Source organism: Lonchura striata, chromosome 25 (assembly GCF_046129695.1).
Source record: "Lonchura striata isolate bLonStr1 chromosome 25, bLonStr1.mat, whole genome shotgun sequence".
Lineage (NCBI taxonomy): Eukaryota > Metazoa > Chordata > Aves > Passeriformes > Estrildidae > Lonchura > Lonchura striata.
In genome coordinates this window covers 8,770,619-8,786,115 of record NC_134627.1, presented here as the reverse complement: position 1 = coordinate 8,786,115, position 15,497 = coordinate 8,770,619, and the positions used below count along the sequence as shown (strand labels likewise).

Here is a 15,497-nt window from a genome sequence, read left to right as displayed (position 1 = left end):
TTAACATGCTGCAGTGCCTGGTTGGCTTCTGGCTTGACTTGAGATTGAGGATTTAGGCTGAATTTCTCTCTGCCAGCCTAGATTTGGTGCTGAGATACCTCAGATTCTTGGAAGTCAGATCTGAGGTAGCACCACAGGAGATACCTACAGAGGTGAAGACATAGGAGTTTTCTGACTAAGAAAACTTTGTTCTTCTGCCAGTGCTTGCGTGTTCATTGAGGGCTGTTCTTACTGGGGGCACTGGGGCAGGCTACTGGGACCACAGCTCTGTGTTGCATGATTAACTTGGATTCCACGTTCTGTACCTCCTGCAGATGTGCCGACGAGCCTGCACTTCCAGAGCATGTTGAAATCCCAGTGGCAGAACAAGCCCTACGAGAAAACTAAAGCTCCCAAGAAGCTGTCGCTGAAGCACAGAGCCCCCGTGCCCCCCAGCCTGGCTGACCCCGTGCGCAAGGACCGCCACAAGCTGGTCAACTCCTTCTTCACCACGGCCAGTAAGTGCTGCCCCTGCCCCAGCAGCAGCAGGAGGAGGAGGAGGAGGATGGCCTTCAAGTCCTGCTCCCGGGGGTGAGGCAGGGCTAGGGCAGGGCTGCAGTCGAGGTGTGTGCAGGTGCAGCTCAGGTGTGCAGGGACCTTCCCGTGCTCGGTGCCAGCCATGCCCACAGCAGTGCCACAGGTCTGAGCATGCCTCCCCAGCACCCCCGTGGTGGGGACAGTTTGTGCAGCTGGAAAACTCTGCCCGAGTCTCCTGTGCCAGCAGAAAGAGAGGTGAAAGCAGGCATTTCATAGCTCTTTCTCTGTTCCCCTCCTCAGAGCGCTCCCATCAAAAAGCCCAAGCAGACAAGGCACACAGGCCGCCTTTAGACGATTTTTCGGCCGTGTCCAAGGCCGAGAGAGCGCCAGAGCGCTCTGCCCAGCCTCCTGCCTTTGACAAAAAGCGATTGCGAGACTGCTCATCTGAGAGGAGTGAAGGTAGGCCCCCAGGGGCAGGTGTCTCGGGGGGAGCTTGGGCTTTGCTGCATCCCCAGCCGCTCTGCCCCAGAGAAGGGGGCACGCACTGCTTCGGGCCCAGCCGCCACCACAGCAACGCCTCGTGTGCTCTAAACTGCTTCTTCCCCAGGGCAGCCCCCTCGAAGGTGCTTCTCTTTGCTGCAAAGTGCTCCTCAGCACCAGCCGTCTCTGGTGCACATGGTCCTGTCCTCTCCACCGCCGCCCCTTGGGTGGGCTGGGTTTTTTTGCTAATGCTGTTGTTCATGTTCTCCCCTCCCTGTGCAGTGCTGAAGCATCACACGGACGTCGGCGGCCCGAGCTACCTGTCAGCAGCTGTGACCCCCACCCCTCACAGCCCCATAGCTCGGCAGCTCTCCACCTCCTCCGAGGGCTCCGCTCCCGCCAGCTCCGCTTCCCAGGGCGCCTCGGGCACCGCCGTGAGTACTGCTGCCTTCCCTGGGGTTCTGGGCTCAGCCCACGCTGGGGGCTCCGCTGGTGCTCGGGTTTTGGGCTGGGCGAGGCTCAGTGTTTCTCTGGCCACACTGGACCCGCTGGTTCAGCTGCTGCTGGGGCTGCTGGGTGGGTGTTGGATATGGCAGCTGCAATTCCAGGCTCGCCATCGGCTCAGCAGCTGCTGCTGAATGTTCCCGTTCCCAGCAGTCCCTTGGCTTTGGTCCACACCCAGATTTTGCTTTCTGAAGCAGTGTGGGGCTGCCAGGAGAAGAGCTGAGCCCCAGCAGTGTCCCAGCAGTTGGATGGGGACAGCTCCTCTCGTGGCCTCGGGGTCACCGGGCTGTGAATGGGCTCGGGGTCACGGGCCGGGGCACTGCAGTGGTGGTGGAGATCTTCCACCTGTGCTCAATTCCAGCAGTCACTGAGCTCTGGCCATCTTCTGAGACACACTCAGACTGCCACAGTGCTTGAGGGTGGCAGGGTGTGGGATCTTCATGAGCTGTGTGAGTGAGCAGCACCAAAACTCCCTCCCACCCTGCTCTGGGACAGGGCACAGCTCCTCCACCAGACACTGTCATCCTCCCAGGCCCACGTTAGCAGAAGCCCTTCAGAGAAAGAATGAATTCTCCTGAGCTCACAGGTGTCCAAGTGAGGAATTTGGCTTCTGTCTGGCCCCCCATTTGGTGGTTTGGGCCAAAGCCTGAGCTGGATGTGACCCAGGGAAGCAGAGCAGAACTCCTTGAGCCCCCTGCTCCAGGCTTGTTGCCACGGGGTTCTGGGTTCCACTGGGTTCCTTCGCTGCAGAATTCAGTTGTTCCATCACCAGCTGTGACGTCACGGTGTCACAAGAACCCAGTGGTGGTTCAGCTTGAGTGTGCTTGGTGTTTTGGAGGAGAGGACAGCCCATCTCAGCAGCTGACGCCTCAAGGAGGCCTTTCCTTGGCTCTACACACCCACCCTGGTTTTCTCTTGCTGCTTTTCCTGCTGTGCTTTCACAAGCGTGTTCAGAAATGCAAGATGAAGAGGTTTCCCTCCCCCAGCAAGAGGATTCCAGGCTCTGGGCTCAGGGGTGGAGCTCCTGTGTTCAAGCGTCCCAGGCAGCTGCGGGTCTGTGTGGGCTCCCCAACCAAAGGGTCAATCCTCGCTCTGGGCAGCCACCCAAACCTTGGGATTTGGGTTTCCTTGCCTGCTGGGACAGTAGATTTTGGGTTGAGAAGAGGACTTGGAGCAAGCAGTAGGGGAACTCTGGTCTGATGCAAACTGATGTTGGCTCTGAAGTGTCCGTAGGTCAGACAAGGCCATTCTGTCCTCTTTCCATCCATGACTTCCTCTGATGACTTTCCCACACGCCAGACCCCACAGCCCTTTCTCACATGGTTCTCCCTGTTGCAGCAGCCGAGGAGGAGGAGGGGTGAGAGCTCCTTTGACATAAACAACATCGTCATCCCCATGTCCGTGGCTGCCACCACCCGCGTGGAGAAGCTGCAGTACAAGGAGATCCTCACCCCCAGGTACTGCCCCAGCCCCAGAGGGAAAGCAAGGTGCTTTGCTTCTTCCTTGGGAATAAGGAAAAGATTGGAAAACTGATCATACAATTGCTGGAGACTGGCTAAATGAGGGAGTATTTTCTCTGAGGAGCTCTTGGCCATCAAAGCCAACTGCTCAGCTCAGTGTCTGTTCAATTGAAAGTCAGTCCTGGTTGTCGCGTTGTCTTGCTGCTAAGTCAAAGTGGTTTCCCAGCTCTGCAGGTGCCTGGGCTGGGTTAACCTTGCAGTTCTGCATCTTCCCAGCTTCCCTCTTCTTCCTGGTCATCTGTGCTCTTCCCTGGCCCATTTTGGAGCAGGGCAGGGGGGAGCCTGTGTGAGGAAGAGAAGGAAATGCAGCAGCCTCTGCTCTGCTTTCTCTGCCCTTGGGAAGCCCCAGCTGAGCTAGCAGACCACCAAGGAGGTCTGAGAGTGTTGCTCCTCATGGCAGGGTGGAATTTCCCCTTTCCCAAAAGCCAGTGCTGGGAGGGGAGGGTGATGTGCAGCTGGTTCTAGCTGTGCCCTGAGTGATGCCCGTGGTGGTTGTGTTGCAGCTGGCGTGAAGTTGATGTCAGTGCTCTGAAAGCCAGCCCTGAGGAGGACAACGAGGAGGTAAGAAGGATTTTATTTCCCAGTTAATGTGGGATGAGGCTGATGGTAAATGAACAATGTCTGTGGAGGGAACAGAGGCAGGGAGCCCACAGCTAGGGTGGATCCTTTGCAGGGCTGTCAGAGCTCCAGGAGCATTTGGACAAGCTCTCGGGCCCAGGGTGGGATTGTGCAGGGCCAGGAGCTGCACTGGATGATCCCTGTGGGTCCCTCCCCACTCAGGACATTCTACAGTCCAATGATAAACATTTAAATTCTCACTGCAACTATTGCTGGCAAAACTACAAAGATGGTTGTTTTGAGGAGGAAAGCTCTGACCGAGCCCTCTGCCCTTCCCTGTCCAGGTTGAGGACCTGTCAGACTCGGCCTTCGCTGCTCGGCACGGGAAGTGTGAGGAGATGGAGCGGGCGCGGTGGCTCTGGAGCACGAGTGTCCCCCCGCAGCGCCGGGGCAGCAGGTACAGCCCTGCCCAGGGGCCACAGTCCAGCACTGGGCTGCCCCTGGGAGCCCGTGGGGATCCTGGTTGAGAGGGTTGAAAGCTGGTGCTGGTGTTGAAAGGTGTGGCATCATCCAGCTTCAGGAGCCCATGTGGGAGCAGGGCACGGGCTTGCTTAGGTGGGGGTGAAGCTACAGCCCAGTTTGGCTGCAGACAGCTGCACCATCTGCTTTCTCAAGCATCTCCACTGCTCCAGAAGCGTGGGAGATGCTGTGCCAGCCCGGGAGTCCAGGGCAGGCACAGGGCTTGCAGTGGCAATGTTCCTGCAGGATCAGGGACACTGTCACTAGGCACTCAGTTCCCTTTCTGCTGTGTCTTTATGAGTGGGTGTCTAAACCCACTACTGTTTCCAGCTGTTGATCTCATCATAAACCTGCACAAGAATAGATTTGCTCTCCTTGGTTCCACCACTGAGGGTTTGGTCGCCTGGAGTCTTTGTTCTGGGGCAGAGCCGCTGCTGAGCCACAGCTCTGTCCCTGCCCTGGACGCTGCTTTGGTTTCGGTGCCTGCCTTGGTGGGGGTTCCTGCAGGAGCTTCTGCAGGTGCAGACCTGGCCTGTGTCAAACCCCCTCGTGCTGCTGCTGCTGCCCTGTTTCCTCTGCAGCTGCAGTTCCCAGTGCTCCTGGGGAGTGGGATGTTTTGCTGTTTCTTTAGCCCATTTCTTACATCTGATGGCCACTTGCTGTTGCAGTTCATCTTGGAGAGTTGCACGTGGATTTGGGAACTCAGGTTTCTGTGCTTGTAGCCTGCGGGTTTTTATCTGAACTCTGTTGGGGCTCAGACTTTGGTAATTCCTGGTTGAAATCTGAGGTCTCGGGGTTTCACTGTGCTCCCCTCACTCCAAGCTGCTGAAATTGCTGCATTTCCAGCATTGCTGATTTCCTGCACTCAGTTCCTGAGCTGCTGCCAGGGTCACCTGGTGTGGGGAGGGGGAGACACTTGGAAGTGCCTTGATTCCATAGGGAGCTGGGTTTGTCTCTGGAACGTGGCATTCCCTGCTCATGTTCCCATCAGGGCCAAAGGATCCTGGGTAGGGTCAGGCAGCAGAGGGGAGCATGGCTGGGCTCTCAAATCTGCTCCTGTCTCAGGTCCTACAGATCAACAGACGGACGGACGACCCCCCAGCTGGGGAACCCCTCGACTCCCCAGCCAGCATCGCCTGAGGTGGGCAGCTACCACTCCCACTTGGAGCTGTCCCACAGCCACTCACCACGCAGCCCCATCAGCCCCGAACTGCTCTGTGCCCCCCTGACCCCCCTGTCCCGGGACTCCCTGCGCCTCCTGTCCAGCGAGGACACGCGCTGCTCCACGCCCGAGGCCGGCCTGGACGAGCAGGTGGGTGCTGCTGGGCCGGGCAGGTGGGGACACGGGGTGGGGACACGGGGGACATGGCGTGGGGACACAGAGGTGGGGACACAGGGGTGGCACTGCAGGGGACACAGGGGTGGCACTGCAGGGGACCCCGGTGTGGGGAGGCAGGCTGAAGCTGCCTGTGGTGGTGCTGGAGCTCTGGCCCGGGGGGTCAGGGCGGTGGGAAGCGCTGCCAGCGCTGGCTCCGTGCGGAGCTGCCGCGTCCTCTCCACGTGTCCTGGGCTGCTCCGAGCTGGGGCTCTGCACTGGGAGCAGCTCTGAGCTCCGGATCTGCAGGCAGCGAGCACGGGAGGCTTTGGCAGGAGTTGGAGGGCACGGGAGGCTTTGGCAGGAGTTTGAGGGCACAGGAGGCTGTGGCAGGGGTTGTGGGCACAGGAGGCTGTGGCAGGAGTTTGTGGGCACAGGAGGCTGTGTCTGGGGTTGTGGGCACAGGAGGCTGTGGCAGGGGTGTGGGCACAAGAGGCTTTGGTTGTGGGCGCAGGAGGCTGTGTCTGGGGTTGTGGGCACAGGAGGCTTTGGCAGGAGTTTGAGGGCACAGGAGGCTTTGGCAGGGGTTAGCGGGCACAGGAGGCTGTGGCAGGAGTTTGAGGGCACAGGAGGCTGTGGCAGGAGTTTGAGGGCACAGGAGGCTGTGGCAGGAGTTTGTGGGCACAGGAGGCTGTGGCAGGGGTTTGAGGGCACAGGAGGCTGTGGCAGGGGTTGTGGGCACAGGAGGCTTTGGTTGTGGGCACAGGAGGCTGTGGCAGGGGTTGTGGGCACAGGAGGCTGTGGCAGGGGTTTGAGGGCACGGGAGGCTGTGGCAGGGGTTGTGGGCACAGGAGGCTGTGGCAGGAGTTTGTGGGCACAGGAGGCTTTGGCAGGGGTTGTGGGCACAGGAGGCTGTGGCAGGAGTTTGAGGGCACAGGAGGCTGTGTCTGGGGTTGTGGGCACAGGAGGCTGTGTCAGGGCAGTTCCGTGACCGTCTCTCCGCAGGCTGTGCCGCCCTGGGAGCGCCGCACCTTCCCGCTCTCCTACGACCCCCGGACGGAGTGCGAGGACCAGCCCGACCCCCAGGACCGGCTCTCGCGCTGCACCCGCCGCACGTCGGGCAGCAAATCCTCCCGCGAGTGCGATGGCACTTCGGCTTCGCCCAGCCTGCCCAGCCTCAAGAGCCGAGCCCCGCTGGCCCCCCCCTCCTCCTCCTCTTCCTCCTCCTCTTCCTCCTCCTCCTCCTCCTCCTGCTCCGCAGTCCTGCGGCCAGCGCACAGATAGAGACACACGGGGAGACATGAGCAAACCAACACACAGAACTAACTCTTGGCATTAAAGCTTCCAAAATCTGCGTTTGATATTCAAACATCCTGCCGGGAATTTTCACAGTTTTTAGTGAATTTAAGGAGTTTAGAAACTGTTTTTTGTTTTCTTTTTTTTTTCCTTTTTTTTTTTTTTTCTTGTTTTCTTTTTTTTTTTTTTTTTTCCTTCTCCATGTTTCCTCGTCACATGAATGAGCCCCCAGATTACTCCCAGCGGAGTGAAGCCTCGGGAGGGGAGCAGCCCACCAGACCCCCTCCCCTTTCCTCCCTCCTTTAGGTGTATAAAACTAGAGCACAGGATTTAGCTGACTAGCAGATTTCGGGGATAGTTTTTCCCACCAAAAGGGTGTCGTTTTCTCTTAACCCACTCCCCCCACCCTGAAAGGTTTTAGTGGAGTGAAATTAGTGGTGAAAAGTGATGTCTTGGGATTGCAACCTTCACCGTCTGGCTGTCCTCACCTGCAGAGTGCCCACCTGCACTTCACCCTCCTGCGTTTTCCTGCCCCAGGTTGTAGTTCAGGTATCCAAAGGGGGAATTCTGTCCCCTGATCCTCGCTCTGCCCCTGGGGACACCTCTCCCTTCCTTCTCCCCTGGCTCAGATCAGCCGTGCTTCTGGCTGCATTCTGGGCAGGGGGAAAGGAGGGACCTTGTGGCTGCTCCACTCAGCTTGGCATGGCAGGGGTGGGAGTTGGGAAGCACCTTGTGCACGGCCGGTGTGTGGCGAGGGCAGGGAGGGGAGGAGTCCCCGATGCTTTCAGCAGGAGCAGAATTCCCGGAGTACTTGGATGCCCTTTGGGCTGAGGCTGGAGCTCTGGCCCGGCTGCGGGGCCGGGGGTCCCGCGGGTGGGCTTGTGTCAGAGCGGGGAGCAGAGAGGGAAGGATGGAGGCAGGAGCAGCTCCTGGGGGATCGGGGTCACCGCAGCTTCGCTCCGCTCCCGCACCGTCCCAGCCCCGGTGCCGGTTCCGTTTCATTTCGGGGCGCCCGCCGTGCCCCCTCCTGACCGGTATTTGAGTTTGAAGCCCAGTTCGTTCTCCCCGTGCCGCACCCGCAGCGATCCCGGACCCCGCGCACCGTCCCCATCGTGACGCTTCCCGGTCCTGACGGTGTGGCTCCTGGGCCCTGTCCTGTTGCTAGCATTGTGCCTGTCTTATGTATAATCACATCACCAAAAAAAACGGGAAAAAATACAAAGGACTTTTTTTTTTTTCCATTTTGTAATCGTAAAGAAATAGTCGCTGAACTGCTTCATGGTCGGGGTTTTCACAATTTTCAACATGATCTTGTGGTTTTGGTTCTGTTCTAGTTTAAAGGATCCGTCATCGTTTCTTTCAAACAAAAACCCAACAAACAACGGCGCTACCATATCCCTCTGCAGAAGTGCTTTTCTATTTATAAGGTTGAAAATTCTGAATAACCCTTTTAGCATTATAAAAACCACACAAAAAAAAAAACCCACCTTGTATTTTGTAAATATTTTCTTTTCCTGCTTTGAGCTGTGTAATGTCCTTGTTATATAGAAATGCTTTTCTTCCGAGAAGCTGATCTTTGTTAATGTCTTGATTCTGTTGGCAAAGCACAAATGTGCTTATAAAAAAAAAAAAAAGAAGAAAATATTAAAAAAAAAATTAAAACGTAATATTCCATTTGATGAGTGTGAAACGCTGGGCTGGGACAGGGAAGGGGCCCTCAGTGCACTCGGATCAGCTGCTTCCCTCCCGCGTTCCCGTGGCCTCTTTTCCTGTGTGATGTTATTTTCCAGCAGTTAATGTCAGCAAGAGGAGGAACCTCCGGGCTGGGAGTTATTTTATTTTACATTTCCGGGGTTAACTGGGTGCTGCTGGTTCTCATCCGGGGACTGCTGTGTGCACCCCTGTGTGCCCCAGGCAGAAGTGTGGGGGCTTAAAAAGTAACAGGAAAACTGCAGACCAGTCCCTGTCCCCGTGTGCTGCCCCAGTCAATGATCCTGTGGATGGGCCCCCCACCCCACGTCCCCCCATGCAAAAGAGGTGCCAATTACCATTATCGTAGTAATGACTTTATTTCCAAATTCACTTTTACGGCAACAGTGTAAACCAGTTGTTAAACACACGATACACTATGGACACCCACAGACAGAAGCTAAGCTAGAATGATACACTGAGATCAAACCTTCCCTCCCCGGCGCGGTGCGGGGCTGCCAACGCCACACAGGCTGGCACCGACCTTTGCTAACACGCAGAATCTTTTGGAGTGCAGAAATACGATTTTTTTTTTCTTTTTTTTTTTTTTTTTTTTTTTTTTTGTTAATCAGTGCCGGTTTTAACCCTTTTCAGACCCAAGATGTGTGTGGAGTAAAGGAAGAGCCGGGGCTCAGGCTGTCCGGCTGCTCACCGGAGCCTCAGGCCTGGGTCTGAACACGGGGTCGGGGCAGGGGACGTGGCTCGGGCTGCTGGAGGGGACAGCGGTGACGTGGGGGATGTAAAGGGCTGTCCTGGCTCCCCACAGCCCCCGGGGGGACCAGGGCTGAGGACACTCGGAGTAGGAAGGGGCTGCTCACCGGAGCTCCGAGCGCACCAAGGGCAGCCCACCCCGGGTGCTGCTGTCCCTCAGGGGCTGCACGGAGGGGACAGGGTGGCACAGGACGGGCGAGCTCAGCTGCCCCGTCCTGCAGCCCGGGGGGGTACGGAGGTGATGCTTTGAGGGTTCTCCCAACTTGCTCGTTCTACAAAGGACAAAAAGCGCGGTGGCTCCTACAGCGCTACAGAGTCGGGGACGGAGCACAGAGCCTTACAATCATGGAGTCAAGTGAACGGAGCGAGTGACAAGCTGGACATGATGGTGGTGCTGGACCAGCCTCTCCCCAGCCATAAAGCAGCTCCTGGGGCTGCAGAGAGAAGGGTTGGGCTCCCCCAGACCATCTCCATCCATAGCCAGGCCTGCTGCAGCCCAGCCCCACAGAGGGACAGCGGTGACAGCGGGTTCACAGCTCCCACGGGATGGGAGCAGGTCCTGCCCAGGGAAAAACTGCTGCTCTGCCCGGGAACAGCTGCTCTGACAGCCTTGGTGGCACCCAGCCACCACCCCAAGGACAACCAGGGGCCTGACCCCCTGCCAGCCCTGTTGGACCAGGATTCCATACCTTGCTGGGAAAGCACGGCTTTCCCTGCAGCCCCACCGGGGCCCCTCTGCCCTCCCACCTCCAGCTGAACCCCCAGAGCTCGGCTGGGGCCCTGGGGGAGACAGGGCAGGAGGACACGCAGCTGCACTGGTGGCATCTCGGCCTCTTTGGTTGTAGAGGGAAGGGGCAGGCGGGGACAGCCCCGGGACCCCCTCGTGCTCCCCAGGGAGCCGCAGGAACAGAAGCAGCCAAAGCAAAAGCTGGACTGGCTCCTGTCCCCGAGTGGTGCTGGGGTGGTCAGTGCTGTGTGGGGGGTGAGATGCTGCCAACTCACACCGGGGAGCGCCCGGAAAGGGGCTTCAGTGCCAGGGAGCAGCCGCTGGCCCCGGGCTGGGGGAGCTGCTGCCGCCTCCCCCGCGTCCTGCCGGGGTCTCACCGCTGCCACCGGCACAGCAGAGCCATGGAGCTGCCACCTCCGCCATCGCTGAGCTGACCTTGCAGGGAAAGAAAAAGAACAACCCAAAAATGTCACAAGCTGCACCCAAATCCAGGAGCCATCCCAGCCCTGGAGCTGTGAGTGCCCCTCCTGCAGGCTCCTGCTGCGGCACCGCACCGGGGCTGGGCCGCGGAGCCGGCGTGGGGCAGCTCAAAACTACTTACAGCATTTATTTTTCAAACACATGCTCGTTTATGAAAACAATCACCCTGGCACGGTCCAAGCATATACAGACAAATCTACTCTACGACACGAGGGGCTGCCAAAGGAATGGGGAAAAGCCTCTACTCATCCACTCAGCGGTTCCAGCACAGCCACGGGAGGGGAACGGCCGCCCGGGCCCCTCGGAGCGGGCACCCGGCGTCGCCGGAACTCCAGCTGCCGGAGCTGAGAGCGGGTTAGGGGGTACCTGGCCGTTATCTTCATACACATCTCGGCTTTCGGAAATAAAAACAAAAGGTTTCTTCCAAATCAGCAGGCAAATTTAACGCGGGGAGGGAGGGCGCCTCCCCGCAGCCCTGGCTGCGCACCCGGGACGCGGCAGGACACGAGCTGGGCGAGGTCACAGCCCCTTCCCGAGAGGGCCACCGGCTGCCCCGTGCTGCTGCGGGGGCTCGGGTCGCCGTCGTGCTGCGGCCGCCCCTCGCCCCTCCCCGCCTTGCCGGCGGCCCGGGCAGGGACAGCGAGGGATGCGGGGCCGGGACGGGCTGTGCGCTCCGAGGAGCGGGGGAGAGGAGGTTTTGTACCTCATAGTGTCACTGATTTTGAAGTCCTGGAGCTAGAGCTGAATGAACAGTAAAAGCAGGTTAAATCATTAACCAGTTAGGGACGGGGAAGCAGCTGTAAAAGGAACAGAGGAAGAAGGCCAGATTATTATTTTTGTTTCTTTTCTTTTTCGTTTCCTTTCCTTGTCTTCTCTCCTGGTGGCCGCCGTGCCGCGATCACAAGCCCTGCTTGGCCAGCGAGGCGGACACCTCGTCGGCTAGCGTGGCCAGCTGGGGGGAGTCCACCAGGTTGATGCTGCCGGTGGAGGAGACGTTGCTAAGGCGGCGCGGGGAGGCATCTCCGGAGATGGTGGGGGACTTGTAGACGATTTCGGCGCCGTGGTCGGTCTTGGCTTTGGCGTTCTCGCGGAAGGTCAGCTTGTGAGTCTCAATCTGTGAGGGAGAGGAGGGTCAGGGCCACGGCGGGGACAGGGGCCCTGCCAGAGCTGGGAGCAGAGCTCGGAGCAGCGGACCAGCGTCCCCAGTGCCCCAGGCCTGGGCACGTCCCAGGCTCCAGAGGGGACAGCAGCACCTGAGCATCTGGATGCTGCCAAATCCTCCCCAGGCGAGGTCCTGGGTCCCAGAGCGCAGAGGGCACAGCCTGGGCTGCTGCTACTCCCCTGGCAGCGATTATGGGGGCACAGGGCACGTGAAGCTGCCCCTCAGCCCCCGGAGCTGCTCCCCGGGGCCAAACCCCTCTCCCGGTGAACTGGATCTGCTTTGCTACTTACAGGTGCCCTCCCCAGCCGAGTGCAAGGCCGGGGGCTGGCTCTCCGTGGGGGTGAGTGGCTCCAGCACCAGGGCCTGGAGCCCAGCGGGGTCTGGGCTCGGGGTCCAGGTCTTGTCTTCCTTGCCTTTCTCTCTCTACGGGTGAAGAAACCCACCCAGGGCAGTGGGGGGCAAAAAATGCATCAGCAATAAAAATCACAATCCAAGAAATGTCAGCCAGAAGGAAAAAGACAAAAAATATAGAAAAGAAATAGAAAACTGGGCAGAAAAAGATCTGAAAAACAGGGCCATTCACTGACTCATAGAAAGAAGATTGGCTGCCTTTGGAGCCAGGGAGGAAAACTCTCCAGAACGGCACGGGAGAGCACAGGGACTTGGGCAGAGCACGGAGCACCCAGCTCCCCACGGCAGAGCAGGTGCAGGAACCAGAGCTCAGCCTAAAGAGCTGTGGGCTGGGAGTCCCAGTGTGGATCTGAGTGTCACAGAGCAAGGAGGGGGCTTGGGGACACGGGAAAGGGGCAGCAGAGCTGCACCTGGGCTCAGCTACACCCACGGCCTCCTCCAGCCTGGGCTTAGGCAGGAAGGCTGAGGTGGTGATGCCGCTGCTGGGTCAAAGCCTTGCAAAGAAACTCCCCTGCAGAGGACAAGTTCTTCAAACTATGGCCCAGTGAATGTGCCAGGACGTGACAGAGCCATCACTGGAATCACAAAACCGATGGCAAAAGGCTCAATGAAGCACAGGGGAGGCTGATGCACGGCAGAGAGAAGGGTAAGGAAGTCAAGTGGTCCCGCAGTCAGAGGCCAGCTGGAGGTGAGAGCTGGAGCTGCACAGAGAACACGTGGCCAAGAACAAAGTGCCAAAATACAGGAGCTGAAACAGAACCTTCCCCTCCCATTGAGACAAAGTGCTGCAAAAGCAAGCAAGATAAAACCCGCTTTTCCCTGGGGGAGCTGAACCCTGCGAGTCGCCAGGCTGGAGTCTCAGCTCTGTGCTTACCTGCTGTTCTCACCCCCCTACCTGCTGGGGACGTGGTGGCCTTGAAGCCCAGCTGTGGGGCTGTTTTATTTGGCCAAGACTCACTGAAGTCACCATCAAAGCCTCGGTGGGAACAGCTCAGCCCCAGCTCACTTCCCTGACCCTTTTGTCTTTCAATTTAGACCCCCCAAACGCTCCCCTCCCTCCACAGAGGCCTCGGTCAGGAAGGAGACATCACCTTCAGGAGGGCCAGTTTGCTGCCAAGTCACCGGTTCTAACTCAAGCTGAGCCTTTAAAGCTCTGCAGCTGCCCAGCTGGCAGCGCTGAGGCCCAGCAGGGCGGTGGCACTGGCTCTGGGAAGGGTCTGAGACACAGAACACTTGAGAGGCAGCAGCAGGAGCAGGAAACCACAGCAGAGGCCGTCACTGGCTCCTGCTCACTCAGCTGGCGCAGAGGAGGGACCCGGGGACATCCTGGCAGCAGGGCCACAGCTCTGTCCCCCTCTGTCCCCTCACACCCCCAGCAGCACAGCCGTCCCCAGGGCGCCTTTACCTTTTTATTGCCTCCTCCAGGGACGTGGCTGATGTTATCTAGGGACCCGATTTTCGACTGCACCTTATCTTTGAAGTCCAGTTTCTCAGATTTCACCTCCACCTGGCCACCACCTGGAAGAGGCGAGTGAGAGGGGGGTCAGGAGCTGGGAACAGCACCCAGCACCGCGGGGCTCACTGGGGTGCCCCCGCACCCCCTGCCCCTCTCCACACCCCCCCGAGGCCGAAGGGTACCTGGCTTGTGGTGGATGTTGCCCAGGGAACCACATTTGGATGTGACGTGGCTCAGGTCGACTGGCTTGTAAACGATTTGCACCTGCCCAGAGGAGAGAGAAGGGGATGAGCTGGGGCCAGCACGGGCAGCTGGGGAGGGGGAGCACAACACACAGCAGCACCTGAGCCGGGCTGGAGGGAAAGGACAGCTCCAGCCCCAGGAGGATTAATGACACCAAAGAAACTGCCATCAGAAATGGGAGATCATTAATGCCCGTGTGCAGGAGCCTCTTAACATGTCAGCATGCACAAGATCACCTCTCCACAGAGCGGGGAGCAGAGGCAATTTTAAAGTGCTCGAGTGAGAGAGAAAGTGGAGTGGTGATTAATTAAGATTTGCATACACATCATCCAAAAGGAGGAAATATACCAGAGAGAAAACGTAAAAAATAAATACCTTTTCTGGTGTAAAACATAAAGCTTATGTCCACAAAAACTGAAAGAACAGAAATGATCAATGTGCACAGAAATTTCAAAAGAGTGACCAAAATATGCATTTCTGAAAAATGCTGTAACAGAAATAAGGGTTAAATAAAAAAAAAACCAAAGCAAAGTCTAAATATCTGGAGTTGACATCATAGAAATTAAAATGGCAATTATAAAGTATTGAACCGCAACAGCATTTTGTGATTTTAAGCTCTGTTTTGATGTGCTTTGCCCATGATGTCTCTCAAGGTGGGCTCCAGAAACTCCACAGATCCCCCAGTCCCCAGAGCCTCGTGGCACGGACACGGGGACAGGGACACACACGGGGACACCGGGAGCTGCAGTGCTGCACACACCAGGGAGGACCTGGGAGCAGGCACACACACGAGCAGCAGACAAGGGGGAGAAAACGTCCCCAGAGCCCCACAGGTCACCCTGGGGCAGCCAAAATGCCTCTGGCATCGCCCACGCCTCGAGGCTGCCCTGGGGACAGCAGAGCAGGGGGGATGCTCTCACAGCCCCAGGAGATGTGCCACACCAAAGGGAGCCGTGCAGAGGAGCCGCCTCCTTGCAGCAGCCCCCGAGCAGCACCAAGGCTCCACTGCACCTCTGCCCCGTCGGAGCACCTGGGCTCACCCAAAAGCCCCAGGGGAAGGTGCATCCTTCTCTCCCCACGTTGGCCCCAACACCCTCAGTGACCGTCACAGCCCTGAGAAACATCCCTCACCCCAGCCAGGAGCCAGGAAAAGGAGGAAAACTCCAGGCACAGAGCCCTGCTGACCTGCCTTGTCTCTGCTGCTCACACAGACCAGGAGGCACATTTGACAGGAGACAGAGAGGGAGAAAAGCAACCCCTCGGGGTCTGGGAGACACCGTGGACACAGACGTGGAGACAGCGCAGGGAAAGGTCACACGTTCAATGCACTCGGGCAGGAGAGGAGCTGGGTTTGGTTGGAAAGCAGGAAGCAGACCCAGAAAGGGCAGCTGGTGCCTCTCCAAGCCCAGCTGTGACCCTGAAGGGTCTTTCAGCAATTCAGGTACCACTGAGACCTGGGACTGAACGTCCTCCCGTTTCCAGAACACGCGGTCATCAATTGGAACTTTCTGCTCTCATTCCCAGCCCCTTTTTTGACAGGGCTCTGCCGTCCCTTCCCATCCTGCCGGGGAGCAGAGAAGGATCCTCCCCACTTGAGCAAGAAAGGAAAAGGGGAAACAGAGTTGTTTTCCTGGGAAAGCAGTGCCAGAGACCTGGGGATCCCACCCCTCAGCATCAGCAATGCCAAGGCCAGCTCCTGCCTAAGGCACCCCCTGGGCAGAGCATCCACAGCCCTCAGAATCCAGGCCCCAGCCCCAGGGAGTGGCAGCTCCCTCTGGAAGCAGGGATGGCTGGGCAGGGGGTGCTGCTGCCACAGGGGAAAGTGCCTGGGGTCTCTTGTTGCCCCTGCC

General features: G+C 58.3%; 2 protein-coding genes across 16 annotated transcripts in view; one reads left to right on the top strand and one right to left on the bottom strand.

The window, feature by feature from the left end:
- The window catches only part of KANSL1 (KAT8 regulatory NSL complex subunit 1), a 74,139-nt gene extending 67,373 nt beyond the window's left edge, over window positions 1-6,766 (top strand). For 2 of the 3 annotated variants that reach the window (XM_077788353.1, XM_077788352.1), the window contains exons 8-15: window positions 315-497; window positions 817-975; window positions 1,279-1,430; window positions 2,839-2,957; window positions 3,524-3,581; window positions 3,923-4,035; window positions 5,163-5,409; window positions 6,418-6,766. In XM_077788353.1, the coding sequence (XP_077644479.1) occupies window positions 315-497; window positions 817-975; window positions 1,279-1,430; window positions 2,839-2,957; window positions 3,524-3,581; window positions 3,923-4,035; window positions 5,163-5,409; window positions 6,418-6,696 (1,310 nt within the window). In that variant the 3' untranslated portion in view covers window positions 6,697-6,766. The remainder of the gene's footprint in view (window positions 1-314; window positions 498-816; window positions 976-1,278; window positions 1,431-2,838; window positions 2,958-3,523; window positions 3,582-3,922; window positions 4,036-5,162; window positions 5,410-6,417) is intronic. The other variant, XM_077788354.1, reaches the window with a different exon arrangement.
- Window positions 6,767-8,758: 1,992 nt separating this feature from the next.
- The window catches only part of MAPT (microtubule associated protein tau), a 41,018-nt gene continuing 34,279 nt past the window's right edge, over window positions 8,759-15,497 (bottom strand). For all 13 annotated transcript variants that reach the window (XM_077788361.1, XM_077788363.1, XM_077788365.1 and 10 more), the window contains 3 exons: window positions 13,587-13,668; window positions 13,354-13,466; window positions 8,759-11,489 (listed from right to left, as the gene is read on the bottom strand). In XM_077788361.1, coding sequence (XP_077644487.1) covers window positions 11,274-11,489; window positions 13,354-13,466; window positions 13,587-13,668 — 411 coding nt within the window. In that variant the 3' untranslated portion in view covers window positions 8,759-11,273. The remainder of the gene's footprint in view (window positions 11,490-13,353; window positions 13,467-13,586; window positions 13,669-15,497) is intronic.